Source organism: Pleurodeles waltl, chromosome 1_1, assembly GCF_031143425.1.
Source record: "Pleurodeles waltl isolate 20211129_DDA chromosome 1_1, aPleWal1.hap1.20221129, whole genome shotgun sequence".
Classification (NCBI taxonomy): Eukaryota; Metazoa; Chordata; class Amphibia; order Caudata; family Salamandridae; genus Pleurodeles; species Pleurodeles waltl.
The window spans coordinates 203,652,175-203,676,132 of NC_090436.1; the positions used below are offsets into that span (position 1 = coordinate 203,652,175).

The 23,958-nt window shown below is 44.6% G+C and overlaps 1 protein-coding gene across 2 annotated transcripts in view; it reads left to right on the forward strand.

The window, feature by feature from the left end:
• The window catches only part of RAI14 (retinoic acid induced 14), a 362,553-nt gene that overhangs the window by 231,270 nt on the left and 107,325 nt on the right, over positions 1-23,958 (forward strand). For both annotated transcript variants that reach the window (XM_069220646.1, XM_069220638.1), the window contains exons 5-6: positions 6,909-6,973; positions 21,620-21,677. In XM_069220646.1, coding sequence (XP_069076747.1) covers positions 6,909-6,973; positions 21,620-21,677 — 123 coding nt within the window. The remainder of the gene's footprint in view (positions 1-6,908; positions 6,974-21,619; positions 21,678-23,958) is intronic.

Genomic DNA, 23,958 nt, shown 5'->3' on the forward strand with positions numbered 1-23,958 from the left:
TTTTCGCTCTCTCTCTCTCTCACACACACACATTTGTCCATTACAGCAACATTCTTCACACGTCTAAATGCATACATGAAGTCATCCCCAAGTCTTAATAATTAATGAATCAATCAAGCATTTATTCTTATCCACAGCTAGTCGCACATATACACATTCAACATTCCTTGAACAAACATACTCATCTACGTAAATGGACAGGCAGTATGTCTTGGCCACGCCCAGATTCTGAAAACAAAGGAATCACCGGCAGGAGCTAAAGATCAACTATGAAAGACTGATTATTTATTACTTCAGGAGGCTGGGTCAAAAGTAGCCATAGAGCCTCTATGGTAAGTGAATGTCCTAGTGTCTCTAAAGTAATGGAGATACTCCGGCCCGGACTGACTGTAACGGGCATGGGGCATTTCCCCCAGGAGACTGGAAGGGTGGGGGCCGGTTTTGCAGTGGTGGTGGGGGGGCAGGTTTTGTTACTGGGGGAGGTTTTGCAGTGATGCTGCAAAATTGGCCCCCAGTAACAAAAGCAACAAGCAAACATTTCCAGCCTCCTGGGGCCAGGCAATGACCCCACTCCCCCCATTCACCCACCAGTCACACTCCTGGGGGAGAGGGGGTGCGGTTCTGGTCCGATAAAATTGCCAGGGCTACTTTGAGTTCCCAGCCCAGCCCTTGAGATACTGAAGTGTTGGTTTCTCAAATGTTTCAAGTATCCTCAGCTCGTCAATTATAGAGCTGTCATCGCATACAACAAAGAATGATCAAATATAGGGCAAAACCAGAACACTATACAGATACAAGAATAGCGAGAAAAGTGCATGCTTCATAAACTGGCAAGTGCTTTTTCACAAGTTATGCCCCACCCGTCATACACAAAGAAAGGACTTAGGTCAAGAACACAGAAAACAAACAGGATCTTTTATTCTGCCTAACTAAGAAGAATATCGAAAGCGTACTAGTTTAATCGTATTACTCTATATTGGTGATCAATTGCAAAGTTTATGTGCTGCTTTTGTCATAAAAAGAGCAATAGTCAATAACAAAAGAAAATGAGACTTCTATCCTGGGAGCACACCTGACAGAATCGAGCCTTCTTGTCAATCCAAAGCCACGCGCCTTTACATCCAAGAATCGGAGCGTACCTTGTCTGTATTGCATATATGTCCTTTTTGTGTGAGGTGGCAAACTGCACTCCAGGTAGGATGGAATTTTTTAGTTGGAGTTTTTTAATGCATCCCCTATATGATGGATAATTTGAAACGATATGTCTGCTAGAAGTAAAGCATGTATGGATATTTAAGAGCACAATTGTTTTTTAAGGAAACTGTTCCTTTCTTTAAAAATCTCCCTTCAGTCCAGACAATAAAGCCCTGCCTATAATTTACCTGATTTTTAGTTGTTCCTGTCTATAGGTGACAGCAGAGTATCAGTTTCTAAAAGCTCCTATGGCAGCACTCAAGTCAAATTCTAGTAGTGCATGTCTGGGGCGGATTGCTTTGAAAGGGTATTAAGTTTCAGCACGAGTATATGCTGCTTTACGAGGCCTTCAGTATTATCCAGCTCAAAGTCCATCCCATAGAGCCACACAGCTGCATCAAAAATGAATACCAGAAGCACATTTTAAAACTACACCTTCTTGTATGCCAAAGTCAGTTGTGCTGCTGAATTGCCTATTTAATTTAACTAAGCTAGAAGATTAGAGCAATACTGCTACACTTCATAGCTGCAACCTATGGTCCCCTCTGTACTTTGTATTCAGTCGAGATCCTCAAGTAGTAATATTTAATAGCCACTTCCTATTTGGTTGTTCCAAGCTGTACTTGTGAGCTGCCATCCTGGACTCAAAATACAACGTTCTAGTTTCTGCTTATAGTGACCAAAGGGTCCTTCTGTGGAGCAAAGCCTTCTCTATAATCCAGACCATGCTTTAGGTAAAGCTGCTGTGGAGTGTGTGCAAAAAAGGCTTGTGCTCCATTATCTCTCTAAAAATAGCGAACACAGATGTTAGACCTGGCAGCTCTTGGCATGGTCTCCCTGTATTTTTTGCTTCTGACCTCCTTTTTTTGGACCCTTTACTGTAATTCGCTTTTGCTGGTTTTGAGACCCTGGGCACTTTACCACTGCTAACCAGTGCTAAAGTGCAGGTGCTCTCTGTCTAAATTGTATTGGTGACCGGGTATCCCTGATTAGCAAATTTGATTTACTAGAAAGTCCCTAGTAAGGTTCACTAGAGGTTCCCAGGGCAGGAAAATCAAATGCTACTAGTAGGCCTGCAGCACTGATTGTGCCATCCACATGAGTAGCCCAGTAAACATGTGTCAGACATGCTACTGCAATTTCTGGGTGTGCAGTCTTGTACTGCCAATTCAGACTGACGAGTGTATTCACTTGCCAGGCCCAAACCTTCCCTTTGATTACATACATCTCACCTCTAAGGTGGGCCCTAGGTAGCCCCAGGGGCAGGGTGCAATGTATTTATAAGGTAGGGCATGTACTGGTGTGTTTTACATGTCCTGATAGTGAAATTCTGCCAGATTCGATTTTCACTGTTGCTAGGCCTCTCTCTCTCATAGGCTAACATGGGGACTGCCTTTAAACATCTTTTAAGTGGAGTTTCTCATTGGGAGCAGATAGAGATATGGAGTTTGGGATCTCTGAACTCACATTTTAAAAATACATCTTTTGATAAAGTTTGTTTTTAGATTATCAGTTTGAAAATGCCACTTTTAGAAAGTGGGGATTTTCTTGCTTAACCCTTCTGTGCCTCTGCCTGCTTGTGGAATCCACCTCTGGGTCAGACTGACAGTTGGGCTGTTTGTGAATTCCTACTAGGCAGTGACATAAGGGGAGCTGGGGAGTGTCCTACATATCCTGATGAGTCTCCTGGGCTAGGGTGGGAAGTGAGTAGTTGACACCTGCACCCGAAAGGACTGTGCCTGTCCTCACCCAATGCTGTCTCTATCCCCCTGGCGTGTGTCTGGGGCCAGGTCTGGGCAAGACAGGATATTGTAAACAATTTTGAAGTTTGCCTACTTCAAAAGCAGAAAAAGGAATAAGTAGTAGACCCAAAACCCCAGACTTTTAGATCACTTCTGGACCAAGAGGAACCTCTGCCAAAAAGAAGAGCTTGATGCTTGAGGGGGACCTGCCATTCTGCCTGTTGCTTTGCTGTGCTTGCCTGCTGCTGCTGCTTCTGTCTAAGAAGGGAAAGACTGGACTCTGCTTTCTGCAATCCTGCAGGTGAAGTGTCTCCAATGGCTTGGACTGAGCTTGCCTCCTGTTAAGAAGTCTCAGGGAGAGCAGAGACTTCAGTTACCAGCCTCTGGGTCTACTTGCTGTGGATCGTAGCTCACCTAGTGGTGCCTACTCCAGTCTCTGGGCCCCTGGGATTGACAGCTGGTTGAAAAACAATAAAAAACAGTTGCACTGACTCCGGACGATGCCTTGACCGCTGCAGCTGCTTGAGCCCACAACACTGCCTGCAACCGAAGGTGGGGTCCCCGTTGGAGTGCGTCGACCCTGCCTCCATCCCAGGCCTGTTACAGCCCCACTGATGTCCATTGACTTTGTGAGTCCTGAGTGCGTGTCACCGATGTCAGTGACACCCAACTCCGCCACGGCGCCCCGTGGCGTGACTGTGACCCGTGAGGTCACCCCACTGCATTTTGACCCACCAGACATCGACCCTGCAGGAGGGTAAGGAACCGATGCTTCTCACCTATGAAGCATCACCTACCCTGCTCCGCAGTAAGGAACCGGATCCAGCGACGCCTCTCGCCCGACTCCATGCACCAGCTTATTTCTTTGTTACTAAAGGTACTGTACCTAGGGATCCGTGACCAGTGTAATTGGTGTCGGATTGTTGGAAACAACTCTGCCACGACACCGGAATAACTCTAAATTAAAGCATTTGTGTTTTTAAGTGCTATATTCAAGTTTAATCTTTGAAAATTCATACCCTGTGCTTGTGTATGTTGGATTTTTGTCGTTTTGGTCTTGTTTTACTCAGATAAATATAGGCTATTTTTCTAAACTGGTGCTGAGTGACTTGGTGGTGTATCCACTGTGTTACTGTGTGTGTTTGTACAAATACTTTACACATTGCCTCTGAGATAAGCCTGACTGCTTGTGCCAAGCTACCAAGCGGGTGAGCAGGGGTTATCCTATGTGTGTATATCCCTTGCCCTGACTAGAGTGAGGGTCCCTGCTTGGACAAAGTGCAAACTGCCTGCCAACCAGAGACCCCATTCTAACAACAGACAGTAAAGTCTTGGATGATTGTTTGCTCTCCCGCAACTGGGTCCCAGTTTTGTTTGTTCTTAGTTCTTCCTTGGTTTAAAGTATTTCAGTTTATCCATATCATCATAAGTGCTTCTGTTCCTGCATCCAACTGTTTAGCTCTAGTCTTGGCTGTGTGAATTTCTTGTGAAAACCACTTGTTGTGGCTAGCATTGTTGGAGACATTAAACTACAACTACAGATCTGTCCGGTATGTGGCTGAAGCCAAACACCCTACAAATTCGAGTGAGGTCACACAGGAACATGACACAGAATCACAAACTTCTAACTTGGTGGTGTTGATATGTCAAACAAAATGATTGGCTACACACATTTCTAATTAAGTAGCAAACAGTCCTCATTGGAGTGTGATTTTTAACAAGGAGTGAGTTTTGCCAGCTGTGTCTAACTTCAGTCTCAAGGGCCATGTTAATGTCAGGAGGTGGTTTTCCACGCAATGTGCACTTGCATTTATGTTATATAAAGTGGAATATTAGAATAGATGATGAGAGAGGATTGATTGCGGCCAATGAGAGTCGCTATTCAACATACGTAGGGTCTTATCAGAAATGCCACAGAGAGGAGCTTGTTGTGATGTATAGTGACATGGAATGTGCACTCCTCCCGTTCTATAATCAATTATTTATGTTACACAGTTGCTTTTTTGTTTATATCTGCAATACCATGTGCCAGAAGCACATTGAGGATCAAGTAACTCTTTATAAAGAAATATTGAAAATAATCTTCCTTTCCAAACGGTTGTATGACACAGCCATGCATGCAAAAACTAAGCATGCCTGAACGAAACGGTCAGAACCACGACTGTGTTTTACCACGCATGGCTTTACCATGCATGCCTTTACAACAAATTTTGTTGAAAAAGCATATGTGGTAAAGAAGTATGTGTGATAAATTCCCCCTTGTCCTGCACCCTCACACGCTTCTGTACTTAAAACTACCCCCCTGCCCCTAAACCTAAAAAAAACTTCCCCAACCGCCCCCCCATCCTCCCCTGCTCTTAAAACTACCCCAGGCCTAAATCCACAAAACTACCCGACCGCCGGCCCACCTACCCTTAAAAAATATACCAGAGCTACCCACGCCCTGAGCCCTAAAACACACCAGCCATCCACCCAGCCCCTGCCCATTAAATTGCCGCCCCTGCCCTGAGGCCCAGATCCACAAAACTATTCCTACCTCCCCGCTCCCAAATCTACCCCGGCACTGATCCCTAAATTCACAAACTACCCAACCCTCTGCCCTGAGCCCTAAACCCCTCCCATGCACTCCTCAATACCTCCCCAAACTACCCCAACCCCCACACCCCGCCCTGAGGCCTAAATTCCAAAAACTACCCCGTCCTGAGCTCTAAACCCCCCCTTGAACTCCTAAAAACTGCCCCTCCCTAAACTACCACGACCGTCTACCCTTAAATCTAACCCAAATTCCCCCGTCTCTGATCCCTAACCCCACCACACACCCCTAAAGTAAAAAAAAAATCCCCACCCCTAAAAAAAAAAAACAGCCCCACTTACCTCGACCGATCCTTCTTCCTGCTTGCCCGCCCATCCTCCCCCGCCCTGAGCCCTAAACACCCCAATGTACACCCTAAAAACCTCCCCCAACCCTCCTGCCCTTTAATCTACCCCAACACCCTGACATTCACTAAACTATCCCCCCCCCCCCTGCCCTTTAATCTACTCCAACCTCCCCCCCCCCACATCCACCAAACTACCCAGGCCCCTGCCCTTTAATCTATCCCGATCCCCCTCCCCCCTTCCCACCGGCTCTGAGCCCTAAACCCCCACCCACACACCCCTAAAATAAAAAAACTCCCCCAGCCCAACTTACCTCGACCAATTCGTCTTCCTGCTTCCTCACCAAGCCGCACAGCTAGACCTCTGCCTCAACAACGCATATGCGGCCTGAATAACCACGCAAATGCGTAGTTAAGACATAGGCGTTGTTCCGGTAAGCGTTGTTTAATTTGCGGCCTTCTGCAGCGCGTGGCTATGCCCGCACAATTTAGGCCGTTTCCCTTTCAAAACTCTCCCTTATTCAAAAGTTCCTTCCATACCATCTGAATGATGTTTGATTTTGCCTTGAAGCCACTTCTAGCGCCAGGATAACCCCTGTGGTAACAGTTTGGGCTCTACGAATACCTCATATAGACGTACGCAGACCTCCCACTCACGCCTACCTAGAGTTGTGTATATCTCTAAATCCTACTCAGAGATGCTCTTGTATTTGGGCCTCTCTATTCACTTTAAAGCTTCAATTAGCATTACATGTTGAATTCGTTAAATTCATCGACGCTTTTAGTAGCTTTAGGCGTACTAGAAGTCACATCATTTTTTAATTACATTCGTTCAAGACTTCTGTCAAGATTGTTTATAAATGGAATGCATAGAGTGATGCTTTGGTTACAGCATCGAAGCAGCCGTGGGATTCTTGGCAAAAGGCGCTTTTAGCAAATCGAGTCCGCGTTTGGAATGAAACAGTGACGCGTCGTTATGAAAAAGCCCTGCGTGCATACGTGGAAGGATTATGCTGTTTCTTGCGGTTGTCTTGGTGATGCGAATTGCTCAGGGTACACAGCCTTACATCGCTGCCTTATTTTTTTGTTTCCTCAGGATACAGCGCCTTGCACCTTGCGGCAAAGAGCGCCCACCCGGAGTGCGTCAAGAGGCTCCTGCAGGTAATGACGTCACACTTGTGCTCCCCTTCTGCAGTGCCGCGCGCGCTCCTCGCAGAGACCCCTGTGCATGTCTGCTCCACTTGCTGCGTAGTTTGTAAAAGGGCTCGATGGCGAACGCGGAACGCCGCAGATGGGCTCGACGTGGACCGACCACGGTGAGGCCCAACTGTTCCTCGGCCAGTGTGGAGCGGAGATGTAGCCAGTTTGTTAGGATGGTCCAGAAGATAATTCACTCTGTTTTATTAACGAAATCGTTTGTTAACGTTATTTATTCCCAACATGCAAACAGCTTTCAGGGTGCTTGAGTGGATGTTTGCGATTTATCTGGGCACATTCCCAACTCCATCCATCACTAGCCGCCTGACTCCAACCCTCTGAAACCTCCCTCTCCTCCCCTCCACCCAGACATCACAATAGTAGTGCCCAGACTAGCATCAAAAATTAAGAACCAGGCTTCAGCAAATATGAGGTAGGAAGATGCCTGCTTTTTTATTCGTTTGTTTCTACACAAAACGGTTTTGCTCCCATTTTAAGTATGAATTCTGAAAAGGCTTGCCCCTTGCTACTACAACCTTACTATTTTTCCCTTGAGTTTTTAGTTAGCTCTTATGCTTTCGCTTATTCAGTTTTATTGCTGCTGTCGCGTGGTTACATGAAATGCATTGCTTCCGTGTAGATACACTCCAGTTATCAGTGACCGGTTAATGCCAGGCCTCAGCAGACTTTAGTAGGCTCCGGGGGTAGCATGGGCACGTGTTTACTGTGCTGTGGAAGCCGATAATCTTAGGTAATGATATGTGTTTCATCACAAAGCTCAGAACTCAAGCCAAATCGTGCAGCTATTGTTAATTGAAGGATGCTAAAAGACACCAGTTACATTTTTAAAATCGGCTATAGAACATTTTGTTAATGTAGCAGAAAGCCTTCCAAATTGTTCTGCAAAACGCACATTGGAACTAACCATGGTATAGCATACAATGGTTTTTGGATGGCTGCAGGTAGAATTAATGCAATAATGTTCAGCGTTGTGTGCATGATGTGGTAACGAGACTCATAGATTCCAAGGTCTCCGATGACTCAGTGTTATCAAGGAAGCTGGGTTTTAGTTGAGCGGCCTAATGCACTATTGGTGTTGTAGCCATGCTGCATTTCAGTTGATTCAGTTTAACAAACACACTTGAAAATAATGATTTGTAAAACAAAAAAGAACAGGATTGGCTCAGTGGGTTTGTTGACGTGGAGTCACACTTTGCAGGGATATGCCAAGAGAAAGGCGTAAGCAATGACACTGCATATTGTTTCCCTTAAATTAACGCTGGGCTACATAAATAGAAATGCACCTAATGGGATTATGATTGTATCAATGTTATCAAGAGGTCTAAAACCATAATATATTTGACACTGGTGATATATATGTGATTGCTGATTTCCTAAAGATTGCACGTCTTCCAAACCTTTCTCCAGCAGTACTCCTGCATGCTGGTAGGTGGTGCCCTCTGGCTCAGCATTGGCTTTGTTGCACCTCAGAAGTGGTGGAAGGGAGCTGCATATAACTTCCAACCCTGCATGCTAATGTCAGTTTGTTTATTTCCTCATCTTCTGAAGCAGATCCATAGCCCCTCTCCCAATTTTATCGGTCTTCCGATGACTTCTAAGCTAAATCCAATGTACTAGGGAACAATGCCCCCTCCAATAACAAAAAGTTGTAAACCAAGCTGTGACTGTAGAAAGCAACTTCTGGTCACAGACCTGCACCATGTGTATCTCTAGTGTTTGGACTTGAGACATGACTCCATCTAGTCACAAATGCACCCTCACCCACCAAAGACAATCCAGAATAGAGAAGCAACACAGTATTAGAAAGTCCTGCTTCCACTCGAATCACAGGTATGGACTCGATCTCTCTCCTGAGGTTGTTCCTGCAAGAGGTCAACTTCATAGTTGAATACCCTCTGGGAAGGCCAAAGTGAAGTCCAAATGCAAACACAAAAAAGTAAGTGTATCCCATCCGACACTGAATCCAAGGAGAAAGCGCAAGGGCATCACGTTGTCAGTCTCCCTCTGATTCACCGGTCACTGAGCCAATTCCTTAACTGATTCCGGTGCACCCAGAGTTTCCAAGCCCATTGGTGATGCCACAGCAGATTGATGCCTTAAAGAAGCCCATGCTGCTGATTTTTGGTGCACTTCTGGAACCATTTGGCGTGGCAGTTGCATTCTCGTTGGAGGAACTCTCCTTGGCACCATCACCATCTGACCCACTGGGCCAGGCCCTGTGCCAATTCCAGTACACATGTCCTCTCTGGCTCCTTGACCTGCGTAAGGCCTTTCCTCGTGGATGCTAGTACTGATGCCACAAGAGTTGGAAAAGGAGTCTGATGCTGATTCTAATGTCTGACACAGAACTAACTTCAGCCTATTCATGACTGATGTCATGCTGCAAGATTACAAAAGCACAACCGTTGCCATTCACCCGACTCTGAACCAGTACCTCTACTTATGCGAATTTCCAGCTAGAGACTCCATTTTTTTCACTCTGACTCTTAACAGGGTACATCCCCAGATTAAGACGATGTTGGAAGTGGACAGTGGTATTCCCCACCTCACTATACAGATGACTTGTTTTACATAGACTTACAAGAGGCCAGTGGCCTCGATACTTTCTCTGAAACAGGTTTTGGTTCACGACATGGACCACCAATGGAACAGAGAGCATCATTTAGAGTAGTGATACGAGTGGCAGCTGAGGTCCTAGATTTGCATCTGCCTTCAGTTGAGACCACAAATAACTTCTTTATGAAAATTTTACAGCATAGCCAGACAATCTGAGCCCTTGCTGTCTTTTAACAAGTCCATCACGGGCACTTTAATGCTCACTCGGTCAAAGTTCTGTTCCTGCCTGCCGGTGAATAGGCAGCTGGCCAGATCTCATAGGCCGAATGCTGGAGGTCCTGATTTTCTCTATGAGTATCCTGCTCCAGTGAGTCTGGGCATCAGTCCTTTCACTCGCCTTCCCGTATAGTAACTGCCACTAAACTGCTTTAGTTTGCCCTTCGTGGTGCACACCCATTCTACAAGGGGTAGGATTTGGCACTTCCTCCTGTGGTAGCGATCCATCATGTGCAACAGATGGAACCTACAAATCGATCAGCATGGCTTGGCCCTACCTTCTATTTTTGCCTTGCCAATTCTCACCCCACTCACTAGAGCAACTTTGAAAGGAGTAAATGTCCATTATCTTAAAAGAGGTGTGAGTGTTACTTCCTAAAGGTGCTATTGAGATGGGACTGGACTCGGAAAAATAAAAGGATTCACACTCCTGCTATGTCCTCATACTTAAAAGGGGCGGGGCCTCCAACCTATTTTAAACCTTCAACCTTTTGATTGTCTTCTTTTGGAAGAGAAAATTGAAAATGCGCACGGTGGCCCAGATCTTGTTTACTCTGGATCTGAGTTACTGGATAGTGTCTTTGGACCTGCAGGATACTTATTTTCATATACCCATTTCGGTTCAGGGTTGACCAGGAACATTTTCAGTTTGCCGTGTTCCACTTTGTTCTCAACAGCATCCCTTGGGTGTTCACAAAAGTGAAGGCAGTGGTTACTGCCCACCTTCGGTGTTTAGGGATACCAATTTTCTCTTACATTGATGACTGTCTCTCCACAATCAGTTGTAGATCACCTCCAGTTGATGGTGAACCTCCTGACCCCGATGGGGTTCGCAATCAATAACTTGAAGTCACATGTGACTCCTTTGCAGAGGTTGCCATTCATTGAAGTCGCCCCGGATACATTGCAGTTCATGGCCTTCCCGCCATCTCATGTCCAGTATATTTGGGCTATGATCCCGATGTTTCAGCCCTGGTTACATTTCTTCTTGAGAGCAGCTGTGAGTCTTCTTGCTCTCTTACCCTGGTTCATCTTCCTTTTGAATAACACCAGGTGGCACGTGCTCTACATTGAAATCTGAAGTTCCAGAGGGCCTGGCATCAAGGAAATCTATTGGATGCCATCTAGATTTCATAAATGATGGCTCACACTCTGCAGTGGTGGCTGCTCAAATACAATTGGTCCAGCAGCAGGCCCCTCTCCCTTCCCTACCTAGAGTTGATGGTGGTGACGGATGCCATCATTACTGGGTTAGGGAGATTATCTGGGGGAGGTGGGGATCAAAGGACTCTGGTCTCCAATGGAAGCCCTGCTCCATATCAATCAGTTCAAGTTGCGGGCATTTTGTTTAGGTCTGAAGGCTTTCCTGTTGTCCATCAAGGGGAAACGGGTGCAGTTCAGACGGACAACATCATCACCATGTGGTATTTCAACAAGCAGGATGGAGTGGATTGAGAACATGCAGTGTCAAAGGTTTTGCACATTGTTATTTCCGTGTTGTTAGGAGATGCGTTCCAACTGAAAAGGAAAATGTGATTCATGTACACCTTTCAGCCTCTGCCTCTCCTGTGAAAGACAAGGAGATGCTGCGCCCAAATCATCATTAGTGACTCCCAGTTGTGCCAGGAGAGTGTGGTACACGGAACATCTGAACATAAGCATCAGGCTAATACGCTGGCTACATTGCAATGGCTAACCTGATTGTTGATGCCCTCTTGCATGCTCTCTCCCTAAAAATCACTATGAAAAGTTAAGGGGGTGGTTGTTGTGAGACATAATGATAAGGGAAGAGAAGTTGACTGATAACTTGTGTGCCATGGCAAACAAAGCTAAAATATGTCTTGCAGCAAAGACTTTAATAATTTTGACCGAAATATGCCACTGGCCTTTATCATGCAATCACCCAAGAACGATGAGTCATTAAGAGTTCTTTTTACCTGTGTGTTATAGTATTATGTCTGTGAACAGAGCATGGCATCTCCCATCAGCAGCATACTAGATGTCTGATGAGAAGGCAGAAGCCTTGAGTGGTATTGAACCTGCCCTTCTCTGCAGGATCACCCCTAGACCTTTTGCTTTCACTCTCTGTTTTGCTGGATTCATTTTTGTTGGCCTTAGGACATGGTGCACTTTACTACTGCTAACGAGTGCTAAATTGCTTGTGCTCTCTCCTCAAAAGACAGTAGAATGGGCTTACACGCAATTTGCATATTTAATTTACTCTAGTAAAGTGGCACTACCAGGGCCTGTAAATTAAATGCTAATAGTGGGGTTGCAGCACTGATTGTGCCACCCATGTAATTAGCCTTTAATCATGACTCTGGTCTGCCATTGCAGCCTGTGTGTGCAGTTTTAAACTGTCATTTCGACCTGGCAAAGTAAACCTTTTCCCAGGTTCAAACCTTCCCTTTTAATATATATGTTACCAGTAAGGAAGGCCCTTAACAGCCGAAAGGGCAGGGTGGAATGTTCTTAAAAACGTGGACATGCACTTTTAAGTTTCACATGTCCTGGTAGTGAAATTAATTTTTCACTACTGCAAGGCCTACATTGGAATATCTTCTTGCATTTAATAATCTAGAACTTCCAAATGGGAACAGGTAAACAGTTTATGGTTCGTGTCTTCGGAACAGTAATAAAAAATCCTTTCTTATGGTGAAGTCGAAATATTTGGTCACAATTATGTATATGCTACTTTTAGAAAGTTTCCATTTTCCTGCCTTAGACATTTAGGGCCTCATTACAACCCGTCGTGGTGGCGGTCTGCCCGCCGCAAAATCAGTGGTCCCACCGCTTTGGCGGAAGTCTGACCGCCACATTATGACCGTGGCGGTTGCGTCACGGTCGGACCACCAGTTTCCCTCCACTGGCGGGACTGGCAGTGCTGGCGGTCCTAATCTGCTAGGGCAGTGCTGCATGCATGGCAGTTGCACCGCCATGTAAAAGCTGGTGGAGACGGTGTGCAGTGGGCCCAATGGGGGCCCCAGCACTGCCCATGCACTTGGCATGGGCAGTGGCATTGGCATGCACTTGCCCCCATGGCGAACCCGTCACGCTTTTTACTGTGAAAAGCGAGACGGGTGCTTTTGCACCCTACGCACGCACTATTGCTGCCAGCTCAGTTATGAGCCGGTTTCAATGTTGAGGGCCGTTCCCCACTGGCCCAGCGGGGAACTTGTAATGGGGCCCGCGGAAAAGTGGCCACACTGGCGGCAACCTGATCGCTGGAGTTTGGCGGGCGGCCTTTTCTGCCCGCCAAACTCGTAATGACTCCCTATTGTGCCTGCAGCCTATCTCTGAGTCACATGACTTGGTGTAGCTGATGGTTGAGATTTGTGTATTCCTCCTAGGCAGCCACACACAATAGAGAGTAGGTGTGCCCGGATGAGCCATTACTGGCAGGATGGGGACACAGCTGGGCACAGGTCTACTTGTGCTTGAATAGGCTGTGTCCTGTCTCCACACCAAGGGCTCCATAACCTCTGTAGTTATTCTGGAGCCAGTGCAGGCGAGACAGGAAATCTGTGCACTTCAAAGGTAAATTTCTACAAGCTTCTTCCACTCAAAAGGAGGCACCTGGTATAAATATTGGACACCAACCCTTCAGTACACTTCTGGACCTGAGGAGACTGTGCCAGGAAGAATGATTGCTCTGCTGCTGAAAGGGCTCCCACTCTGGTGGATTGCTGCCCTGCTACCCTCCTGCCTGAGTCGAAGGGATTGAACCTGCACCTGAACCCCAGACACCCAGTGTGACTTCAAGGACTAGTCTGCTGGCCTCCTGTTCAGAGACAAAACAGGCTCCCAACCATTTGAACCAGCACCCAGATCCAGCTGGAGCAAGCTCCTGAACCTCAAGAGGACCCCCTTAGGTCTTTCCCTGCTCCTCGCAGCCCCCCACACCGTGAACTGCACTCTTTGCGCTGGACTGAGAAGGTAATTTTTCAGAAGAACTAACCTGGTCCCTATATCCGACCCATACTCCATCGCAGTTGGCCTGAACTTGTGAGCTTCCCCTAATCTCACACAACCTGAAATCCGCGAGTGGCACTTAAGGCTATTTTCACTTGGTGCTATTTTCACTTAAATCTTTATAATTGCATATCTCTGGTTCTATTAATTAGTTTTTTGTTGTTTTGGTCTTGATTTATTTATTACATTTTACTCTATTTTTCTAAAGTACTGTGGGTTTTTTCTTGTGTTGTGTTTCAGCTTTATTTAAGTTTGAAGTGCTGCATAAATACTTTACACATTGCCTCAAGTTAAGCCTGACTGCTCTGTGGCAAACTACCAGAGGTATGAGCACAGGTTAATTTGGGGTTTGCTTGTGCCTCACCCTGGTGAGCCCTGTGCTTTCTGCTTGAGTAGGGTTTCAACTGCCTCAGCCAGTAACCCAATTTCTTACAAGTGGATTTTCTCCTCTCGTAAATAGCCCTGGCGAGAGGAAATTAAGTCCCAATTGGAGCGTCTCATTTGTAGCTTGTGGTCTCTCATCTGTGCACCAGAGTAAGCATTCAGGAGCCCATTCACAAGCAGCATCGTATAGTACTTTTAGTGTACTACAGTAGTGTCCCTAACATACTACAAAATGCTATTTACATACCTACATGTGGTCTATGCCTCTGCCATTCCCATTTGTTATGTGCAGAGATCTCTTCCTCAACTGAGACGATCTCTGCACACGTAAGTACGTATCTTAGTAGTAAATGTGGGAACGGAAGAGAGTGGCTATAAAATGGTGAATGCTTACTACTAAAGGGGAGGGTTTAAGGAAAAGTAACAAGGGATTTGGGGAGGAAAAGGGTGAGTTTAGGGGGAGATATGCACCCACCCACAAAAACATAAGCCCATAGCTATTCATAAACTGCCCTTCTAGAGTTACTACACCCAAAAGTACCCCAAACAGTTGTAAATGTATTCCAGCTCAGAGATAGAGTAAGCCCAGCACCATAAATGGCCAAACACTACTACTACTGCAACATCCTCTCTTAGAAAATTATAGAAGTAGGGACTTAAATTTAAACCCCATGGGAACTAATGTTAAAATAGTATGTAAATGTAAGTTAATGTAATTTAATGTAAAAATACCTATAGTTTAATCTATAAATAAAATCTGTTTAAAAATATTTTAATAACCATTTTAAGATTACATTAATTTATATGAACAATAATTACGTCACTTTTAATTAATTCTATGCATCACTTTTAATATTTTTAATATGCAATAACATATATATTTTTTAACTTTAGGTGTGGATTATACTTTTTTAATTGAAACCATAGAAAATATTTTTATTTTTCATGTAAAACAAGTAACTAATGCTGTAACATTTGATTTTATTTTTCTACATTTTAAATAAATGAATAAAGTTAATAAAAATTCATATTTATGATAACTATCTTCTAAGCTTTAAAAAGTTATATAAACTTTTACCTATACTTTACCATATGGAGCTCTCCACCCTGATTGTGGTGTGTTCACTAAGTGTGTGGAACAGCAAATACTCTCGTGAAGTCACTATTAGTTATAACTTTATGGCTGTATTTTACATTTTGCTGACACCCTTTTTCAGGGGCCATGAACATGTACGCCTACACCTCTGAGTAATTTTAAACTCACAGATGGTAAATAGGAAAAAGCAGTGAAGTTACTCAAAGGTTTGAGTAAATTTACTTCTAGTAAATCCACACATGTAGATTTACCTTTGTGAATAAGCCTCTCAGTGTTTTCACAGAGGATGGTCAAATAAGTACTTCTGCAATTGGATTCTTTACACCTTACTAGTTGAAATGGTCATCATGTGATGCAGAGAATTGGGGACACTGAGTTAACATGTTTAAAGTTTCAACTTCAGTTCTAGGATTAGCATTCATTAAGCACATTTTTTTAATGTCCTTAATTTGTAATTGCTTTTCTCTGACATCTACACTGCAATTATTTGCCGTAACATATTTTATTGATTTTCACTGTGCTTTATCAGTAGAATTAACCACACATCATGCTCATGTCCAGTCTTAGGAAAAATCAACAAGTGGTAAAGATAAAACTGTTGCAACATCTGTCTATTGTTGAGCATTTGAGCGGAAGGCCTAAAAGAAGAGGAATGGCTACCAATCTGCACAGGGCCAAGAGGCTTGCAGCCTGCCCCTGACCCCAAAAGCAACAATTGCTCCACAGCTGTCTTTCAGAAAGAAGTTAATAGCACTAATGGCCTATTGTGGATGGCTAGTTAACCAACTCGCAGTTCCAAGCCCAGCCAAGAAATCTCTAAATGCTATGGCATTATCAATCAAAAGTGCTTGGAAAAGCGAAATTGGATGGTAGTACCGAAGTCCTTGTATGGCACATGTTTGTCCTGGTGGTGCCAAATAGTGGGTGGAAGAAGTTTCTCCTTGCTGGCTTCTAAGCTCTTGAATGCCTTAATGGAGCAAATCAGACAGGATTAGCATTTTTTGAACTTTTGTTCAGTGCCTGTCCTTGCCTAATAGATTACAACAGACATCTTTACATTACTGCTGGCATCTGTGGTAGGTGTCCTCAATGTGAAGTGTTACACCACTTTAGCACCAAGAAACTTGCTGTGTAGTGTGCATCATATAAATGCAATGTTAGCCATTCAATCCCCAAACATATCTGTGTAGAGAAGAGGAAGTAACCGGCCTGTTTCAAGATAAAGGCCCTCATTATAAACACAGTGGTTCAGACCGCCATGACGGCGGCGGCAAATACCGCCACCGGCATGGCGGTCTGAACCGCCATAATATGAACACAGGGAGGGCTGCCTGTGGCGGCCCTCCGCCACCGTCAGGATACCGCCGACAGGCAGCCTGACGATGGCGGATATCATTATCTGACAGGGCAGCGTTGCAAGCATCGCCGCCCTCCGGATAATGAACCCTGTTTCCTCCAGCCTTTTCCTGGCGGGTTTCCCCGCCGGGGAAAAGCTGGCAGAAGGGGTGCCCAAGGGACCCCCTGGGGGCCGCTGCACTGCCCATGCTTTTGGTATGGGCAGTGCAGGGGCCCCCGTGCAGTGCCCCGTCGTGCAGGTCACTTCCTGATTTACGGGCAGTGATCTGCACGACGGGTGCTGCTGCACCCGCCGCACTGAGGCATTGACGACGGCTCCATGTGGAGCCGTCGGCAATGTCCCGGCCCTGCATTCTGCTGGGCCAGCGGGCGGAAACATGGTTTCCGCCCGCCAACCCAGCAGAATGTTTGTAATTCGGCCTGTGGGTTTTCAATGGGGCTGGCGGTCTATGAAAAGACCGCCAGCACGAACATGGCGGGGTTTCCCCCCATGTTCATAATGAGCCCCAAAATGTGTGTTAGAAATCGGGTTTCTGGTTGTCACAGTATTCACCCTGTTCAAGCAGAAACCACCACTCTAGTCAGGGTAAGCTTGATACACACTGAAAGATCTCTGCTCACCCTCTGGTAGTTTGGCACAGAGCAGTCAGGCTTGTCTAAAGAGGCAATGTGTAAAGTATTTGTGAAGCACACACACACACACAATAACACAATGAAAACACCACAAAAAAGACTTCACACAGGTTTAGAAAAATAGCCAATTTTATAACTAAGTCAATACCAAAATGACAAAAATGTAATAAGTAGAAGTCGAGTGATGGCGATGTTGGTTCCGAAGACCAGCGCTGAAGCCACAATGCACTGGTTCCAAAGTGCGATGCGCCAACTTTCTCCATGCAGTTGAGGGATGTGTCAGTCTCCGTAGACTGCTGGGGCGGCGAAGCACAGTTTCGATGTGTTAGGTTCTCAAGGCAAGGCATTAGATCCGAGAGCGATGCACCAATTCTACTCCTGCAACCGTGTTAATGCACCGATTCTGCTACACACACACACAGGAGATGCATCTATTTCTGTGATGCAAGTATCTATATCTAATTCCGGTGAACCAGGAGAAGGGGTCGAGACTTTGATATCCCTAAGTCTCAAGCAACAGGAGACAAGCCAACAAGCCCTTGGAGCACACTTCAGGTAGAAGGCATAGTCCAGCAGGGCAACACAAGAGAAAAGCAGGCCTTCTAGGTCCAGCAGAGGAGTCCTTTAAGCAGCACAGTAGTTCTTCTAACAGAGTCCAGCTGATGGTACAGAAGTGTCTGATTTGGTGGGTTGAGAGACCCAGTACTTATAACCAGAAGTGCCTTTGAAGTGGGGGTGACTTAAAAGAAGGAACTTTGAAGTGCACCAGGATCCTTTCTTCCTGAGGCCTGGCTCCAGACTATCAGTAGGGAATAGTCAGCCCTTTGTGTGGGGACAGGCACCGCCTATTCAGGTGTAAGCGTCATCACCATCCCACCCTTACTGCCCAGGAAGAGTCATCAGAAGGTAGATGAATGCATATGAGTACTCAGACACACTTAACCTTCCTCTGTTTGTCGCTGTCTAGAGGGAGTGCATAAAGTGTAGCTGTCAGCCCCCCAGATGGATATTGGAGACAGCCTGCAGGCACACACCGCTGTAAGAGCAGAGAAAAGTCCTCTTTCTAAAAGTGGCATTTCTTAGTAGTAATGTTAAATCCAACTTTACCATTAAAGAGGATTTATCATTGCTGTTCCAAATATATTTAAAGTGAGGCAGCTATTCCTTTCTAATCAGGAATTTCATCTTAAAAGTCTATTAAGGAACTCCCAATGCTAGCCTATTAGACGAGTAGGCCTCACCGTAGTGCAAAATGAATTGAGAAGTTTTTCACTACCAGGACTTGCAAAAGTACATGTCCTGCCTTTTTGTTACATAACACCCTGCCCTCTGGGCTATCTAAGGCCTACCTTAGGGGTGATTTATATGTAATAACGAGGTTGTTTTATGCTTGGCAAGGGGTTTTAAATGGCAAGTCGAATTGGCAGTCGCACTGCACATACAGGCTTTGCATTGACAAGCCTGAGACATGTATAACGGGCTATTTAAGTGGGTGGCATACTCAGTGCTTAAGGCCTACTATTAGCATCTAACTTACAGGCCCTGATTATATGGTATACCATGTTACAAGGGACTTACAACTAAATTAAATATGCCAATTGTGTGTATACCAATGTTACCATGTTTCAGGGAGAAGCACATGCAGAAGTGGCAAAGTGCTGTCCTAAGGCCAACAAAAAGAATCAGCAAAAATATGAGGCAAGCAGGCAAAACGTTTGTGGGGAGAACTCCCTAAGGCTGACTGGTCTAACAATGTGAATGCTAAATGATTACTGACCATAGAAAGCATTCAAACCTTGTGTGTGTATATAGGTGTCCCTTTCATCCTTCTTCTACACTTTCAATCCGGAAGCAGGGCATTCTGTAAACAAAACTTGCTCAGAAAGGGCTACATAGCATAAATGTACTCCCAAATCAGTCTCAGTGGTACAAAAAATAGGCCAGCTAGCCACAAAGTCATCACAGAAAGACCAACATTTTAGCATTATCCAAAAATGTAAATAAGGATTCAGAAGACTGCCACAAGGGATGCAGAACTCCTAAAATCAGTATACAATACGTTGTGAGACTCCAGTAAAAGCGATACAATTAAATCTAAAAGGCTGTTAAGGGCATGATGCCGCGACAAGTGAAAACTTAAAGCTAGATTTCTATGGTGTTCTTACAGTTGACAGCGAGGGGTTTAAGAAATCGAGTTATTAGTTGAGTGGGGAGAGAGCACCACTCAAATAATAAACACAATCCATGTCAGTCTGAACCACAATAGTCACTAAATCAACCTGTGCATTAGCCTCTGGTTGCCTGCCACTAAAGCAGTCAGTCAGAGCTTCACTTTGGCAGGTGCTGCAAGGAGATCGTCAGCGCGAAGAGCAGGTTGCCGTCAAAGGTTTATGTTTACAGGAGATGCATGTGGTTTGTTACTGATGTGAAGAGCAGGTTGTCGTTGGAGCTTCGCGTTGGTGAGAGACATGGAAGGTTGTTCGCGGTTGCAAAGAGCATGCAACTTCTGGATTTTCACCTGGAGTCCCAGTTCTTGCAGGCTCTTGCAGGTTGGAGGAGGCCAAGGCTCCAGGACTGAGGAGGCACCTCTTGTGGGTAAGGACCCCCTCCAGGCAGATCCAGTTGGTGCTGGTCCGGTCAGTAGTTCCGGGGAATGCCTCTGGAATTTTGTTATAACCCTGCAGCTCAAACGGGAGGTCAACCAACTGACCCATGGAGTCTCTTCTGAGATCTTAGGTTCAAGACAAGCTGGTCCAGTCTTACGTCTTCAGACAGGAGGGTGGTCCTTCTTCTAAACTTCATACGTCCAGGAGTGTTCTGAAGCGAGGTTCTGATGGTGCCACTTTTATACCCAGTGCCAGTGTGTGTGGGTGTCATTCTCTTTGTCTAACCCCACACTGTTTCTTGTCAGCTCTTTCTCTTCCCCTGGGTTTGGCTGTCTGTCTAGAGCAACATGGGGCAGGAAGGTCCATTTGCCAGTGATGAGGAAATCAGATTCAGAAGTCAAAAACGGAGAAGGAACAGCCACAGCCTAATCTTTGAAGCTCAGGAAGGGCTCAGTACAATCCCAAGGCCATCTTGCTCAGGAGAGGAGCACCACTCCCCACACCTAAGGACCTTTTGTCCCCTGTCTGAAAGAAGTATACATTGCACCACAGGAGAGCCATTTTCAGTCATGTGGTCCTTGAGAATTGCAGAAAGGCATATATGAGGTAGGCAAAAAAAAAATTCATTTCAGAATAATAACTACAAATCCAACTTTAGCATTAAAGAGGTTTTACATTTCTGTTCAGATGAGTGGAAGAAGTATTTCACTATCTGCTCCTGAAAGGAAGTTATCACTTATTAAGTGTAAAAAGGTAACCCAGTGTTAGTCTTTGGGAGAAGTAGCCTTGCTGCAATGAAAGACTACTTGGAGCGTTTTTCACTGTCAGGACATGTAGATGTTAAGTACATGTGTCCTAATTTTTAAATACAATGCACTCTGCCTCTTGAGTCCTTAGTGCCACCTTAAGGGTGAAGTATAAATGCTAAAAATTTAAGTTTAGGCCTGACAAAAGGTTTTGATTTCCTAGGTGGAAATGACAGTTTAAAGCTGCCCTACATGCTGCATTGGCAGGCCTGAGATATGTTTTACAGTGGTACTATAGTGAGTGGCACATTGAAATGTTACTAGTGGGCTGTAGTACTCATTTACAGGCCCTGGGTACATTTAATATCATATACTAGGGACATGTAAGTAAATTAAATGGACCAATCAGGTGTATGTCAATTGTACCATGGTTAAAGGGGAGATCACATACATTTTACCACTGGATAGGAGGAGCAGGGCCCCAAAAGCCAACAAAAACTGGTTCAGCAAAGGAAGATAAACATTTTGGCTGACTGCAGAAAGGGCCAGTTCCATCAAGGGTTATTTGAGGAATGTTAATCTACTATACCCTCACTTGGTCAATGGAATGCATACATCTATGTCCTGATCTAATGGAAAATTGTGTCATATTTGTTGATTCAGATGTAATCAAAGCATATTATTTGCATCTTCAAGCCATTGATGTTTGTCTTTATTTTTGTGCCAAGGTGTGTTGTTACCGTAACTGGTATGTATATTGCTGTACGTGTACTTTTTAAAGTTACGACAATACCCAAAGTGGTAAGTTACTTACATATAAGCAAGCCCACTTCATGCCTTTATTTTCCCTTACTGTAAATTGGTATGTGTGGAAGTGAAAAGGCTCATAACCTTAATGCTTGGAATATTCACCTTGTAAGTGGCCACATCTTTGTAACTTTCTGTGTTGTTTTGTACTTTTTAGTTTAAGTGCCCGCCAGAATGTACTGACAGCACTGGAAAAACACCTTTACATCATGCAGGTATGCGCACGTATTCAATGATTTGTCATTTGTGACTTTTTCAGGTGTTTGTCATTCTTGGATAACATACTTTGCATTATTTACATTATTGGTTGTGCAATCAATCATTCAGTGACTCAGTTATCTTATAAAGCTGTGACTGGCAAACACAGACACGCACTCCCACTCCCACACACTCACCTGACCACTTCCTTCTTCAGTTTCTGTTGTTGGTACTTTCTCTTGTGTAGCTCTTATGTAATTTGATTTTTTTCCATGCATTCCCATTTTGTAGATACCCCACTGATAACAATGTGTGTAATTTACTATATTCCATGAATTAAATACAGTGCCTTTCGCACAGCGCCTTCTATTTTGTTAAAATGTGATGTCATTTAAACCGTTTTGGTATCCAAGCTATTCTACTAAGTCTCACCCCTCATGTTGCCTTGCTGTACCCTAGAAGAGGTGTGGGTTCCAGAACTCGGCAAAAACCTAAAGATAGATGAGCCCTCCACAGCCCTTCTTTTCTGATAGCCACAGATGTCGTAGAAGGATACATTTTCCCTACTTTCCCGATAGCTTTGGTGAAGTAAGCATCCAACAGAGAAAGGATGTTGCAGGTCCTTTCCGTCTTCCGATTTACTGGAATTATTTCTGAGCACGGATAAATTGGCTTCAGACAAGCAAATAGGCACAGGAGGTTAGGAGACCTATCTCGTGGTGGTAGGTAGACTATCGAAGAGTGGCATGGAGAGACAGACAAGTAAATTCAATGCCTCTTTATGTCAGAACATGTTTTAAACTCCAAACATATTTTTGGGTTTACAGTGCACTGACAGTGTCACTCACTCCTATCCCTCCAGTGAGTAAAGTAGTCTATTTGTGGATAGTGTGCCTCCTCAGGAATGTTCACGTAAAGGTTTATGGGGTACATGGCAAATTCTTAAGAAAAACAGTAGCATTTCTGATGGAAATAAAATTCTGTTCTGAATGACCACACACGTCCATCAGGAAAAGTAGAATTTAGACTTTGTGGATGTGCTTAGCGTGGTGTCCTGCGTGTAAAATCTGTCCTTTGACTATAAAATCTGTCCTCTAACTATGAAACGACATATATTTCCTGGCCCAGGGCGATTTTATATTCATTTTATTGTTTTTTTTATCTCGCATTGCATTTTATAACAACAGTAAAGCCAGTGATGTAAAGGACCTCACAATCGTAAACGCGAATAGCATTTGAACCTGCAGTAAATTTAAATTTTGACAATATTTTTCAGCGTTATTTGATTAAACAGATAGCACTGGTATTAACACCATGATTTGACAGTGCCAATCCCAGACCATGTCAAACCGAGTTTAGGAACTGATATCAGCATTTAGACCAATGTAAAGAGCTGATGCTGTTGTATTCGAGAAGTGGTAGATTACTTTTACACTCTATATCATGTTTTTTATGAACTCGTGTAATTCCTTTTTAGCTATTTATTGCATCCAGTTTTGAGGCTGCTGCAGATAACAGGCCAATGAAATGCTCAGATTAGGGCGCTGCTTGTTTTGTAGTCGGTGTCCGTACCTTTCTATTGAAAGTAAGATTGCTGAAAACAGCCTAGTTAGTTCTCTGCCGCAGGGAGAGCAGGTGATTTCGCAAAATTCTCCTCAAATGTGACTGTTTTATTGCGTTTTACTGCTGTAGAGGAATAATGTCCCTTCTGTGAAAGACACTGGAATTCAAATGCAGCATTTGACATCAGCTCTTCAAAATGTAATTGTGCGGGCACTCCCTCTCTATCCCTCTACATACGCCCGACTTCTTTGCTATGCTTACGTTTTAGATTTCCTTTTAATGGAACTAATCAGCAGCACCATTAAGGCCAAATATTATGTAGTTTCCGTAAACTGATTCATGAAAAATCAATTGGGTGTCCTAGGGGTCATCGAAGGAAAATAAAGTAGTCGACTGCCTGGGTTTGTTAAAAAAAAAAAACTCTTGTCATATTGCATGGCAGAGACAAAAACCCTCTGCTGTCCTTGTTGCACGTGGAAGGTAAAAATAAAGCAATATTCCCTCTGCCAGCCTTGAGGTATTGAAAACTTCCAGAAGAGTAGAAGCGGGAAGCAGATGAGAGGAACATAGTCAAGTGATGCATGAGGAATGCTTCATGGTTGCCTGATCATCACTGATGTAACTCATCCTCCTCTTGCTCCCTCGGATTGACCGAGTGTGGGCTAGCTGGGCAGGGCTCCATGAGTGAGTGTGGGAACCCATTCCACTCTCTGACTGCTTTCTTTCTTTCCGAGA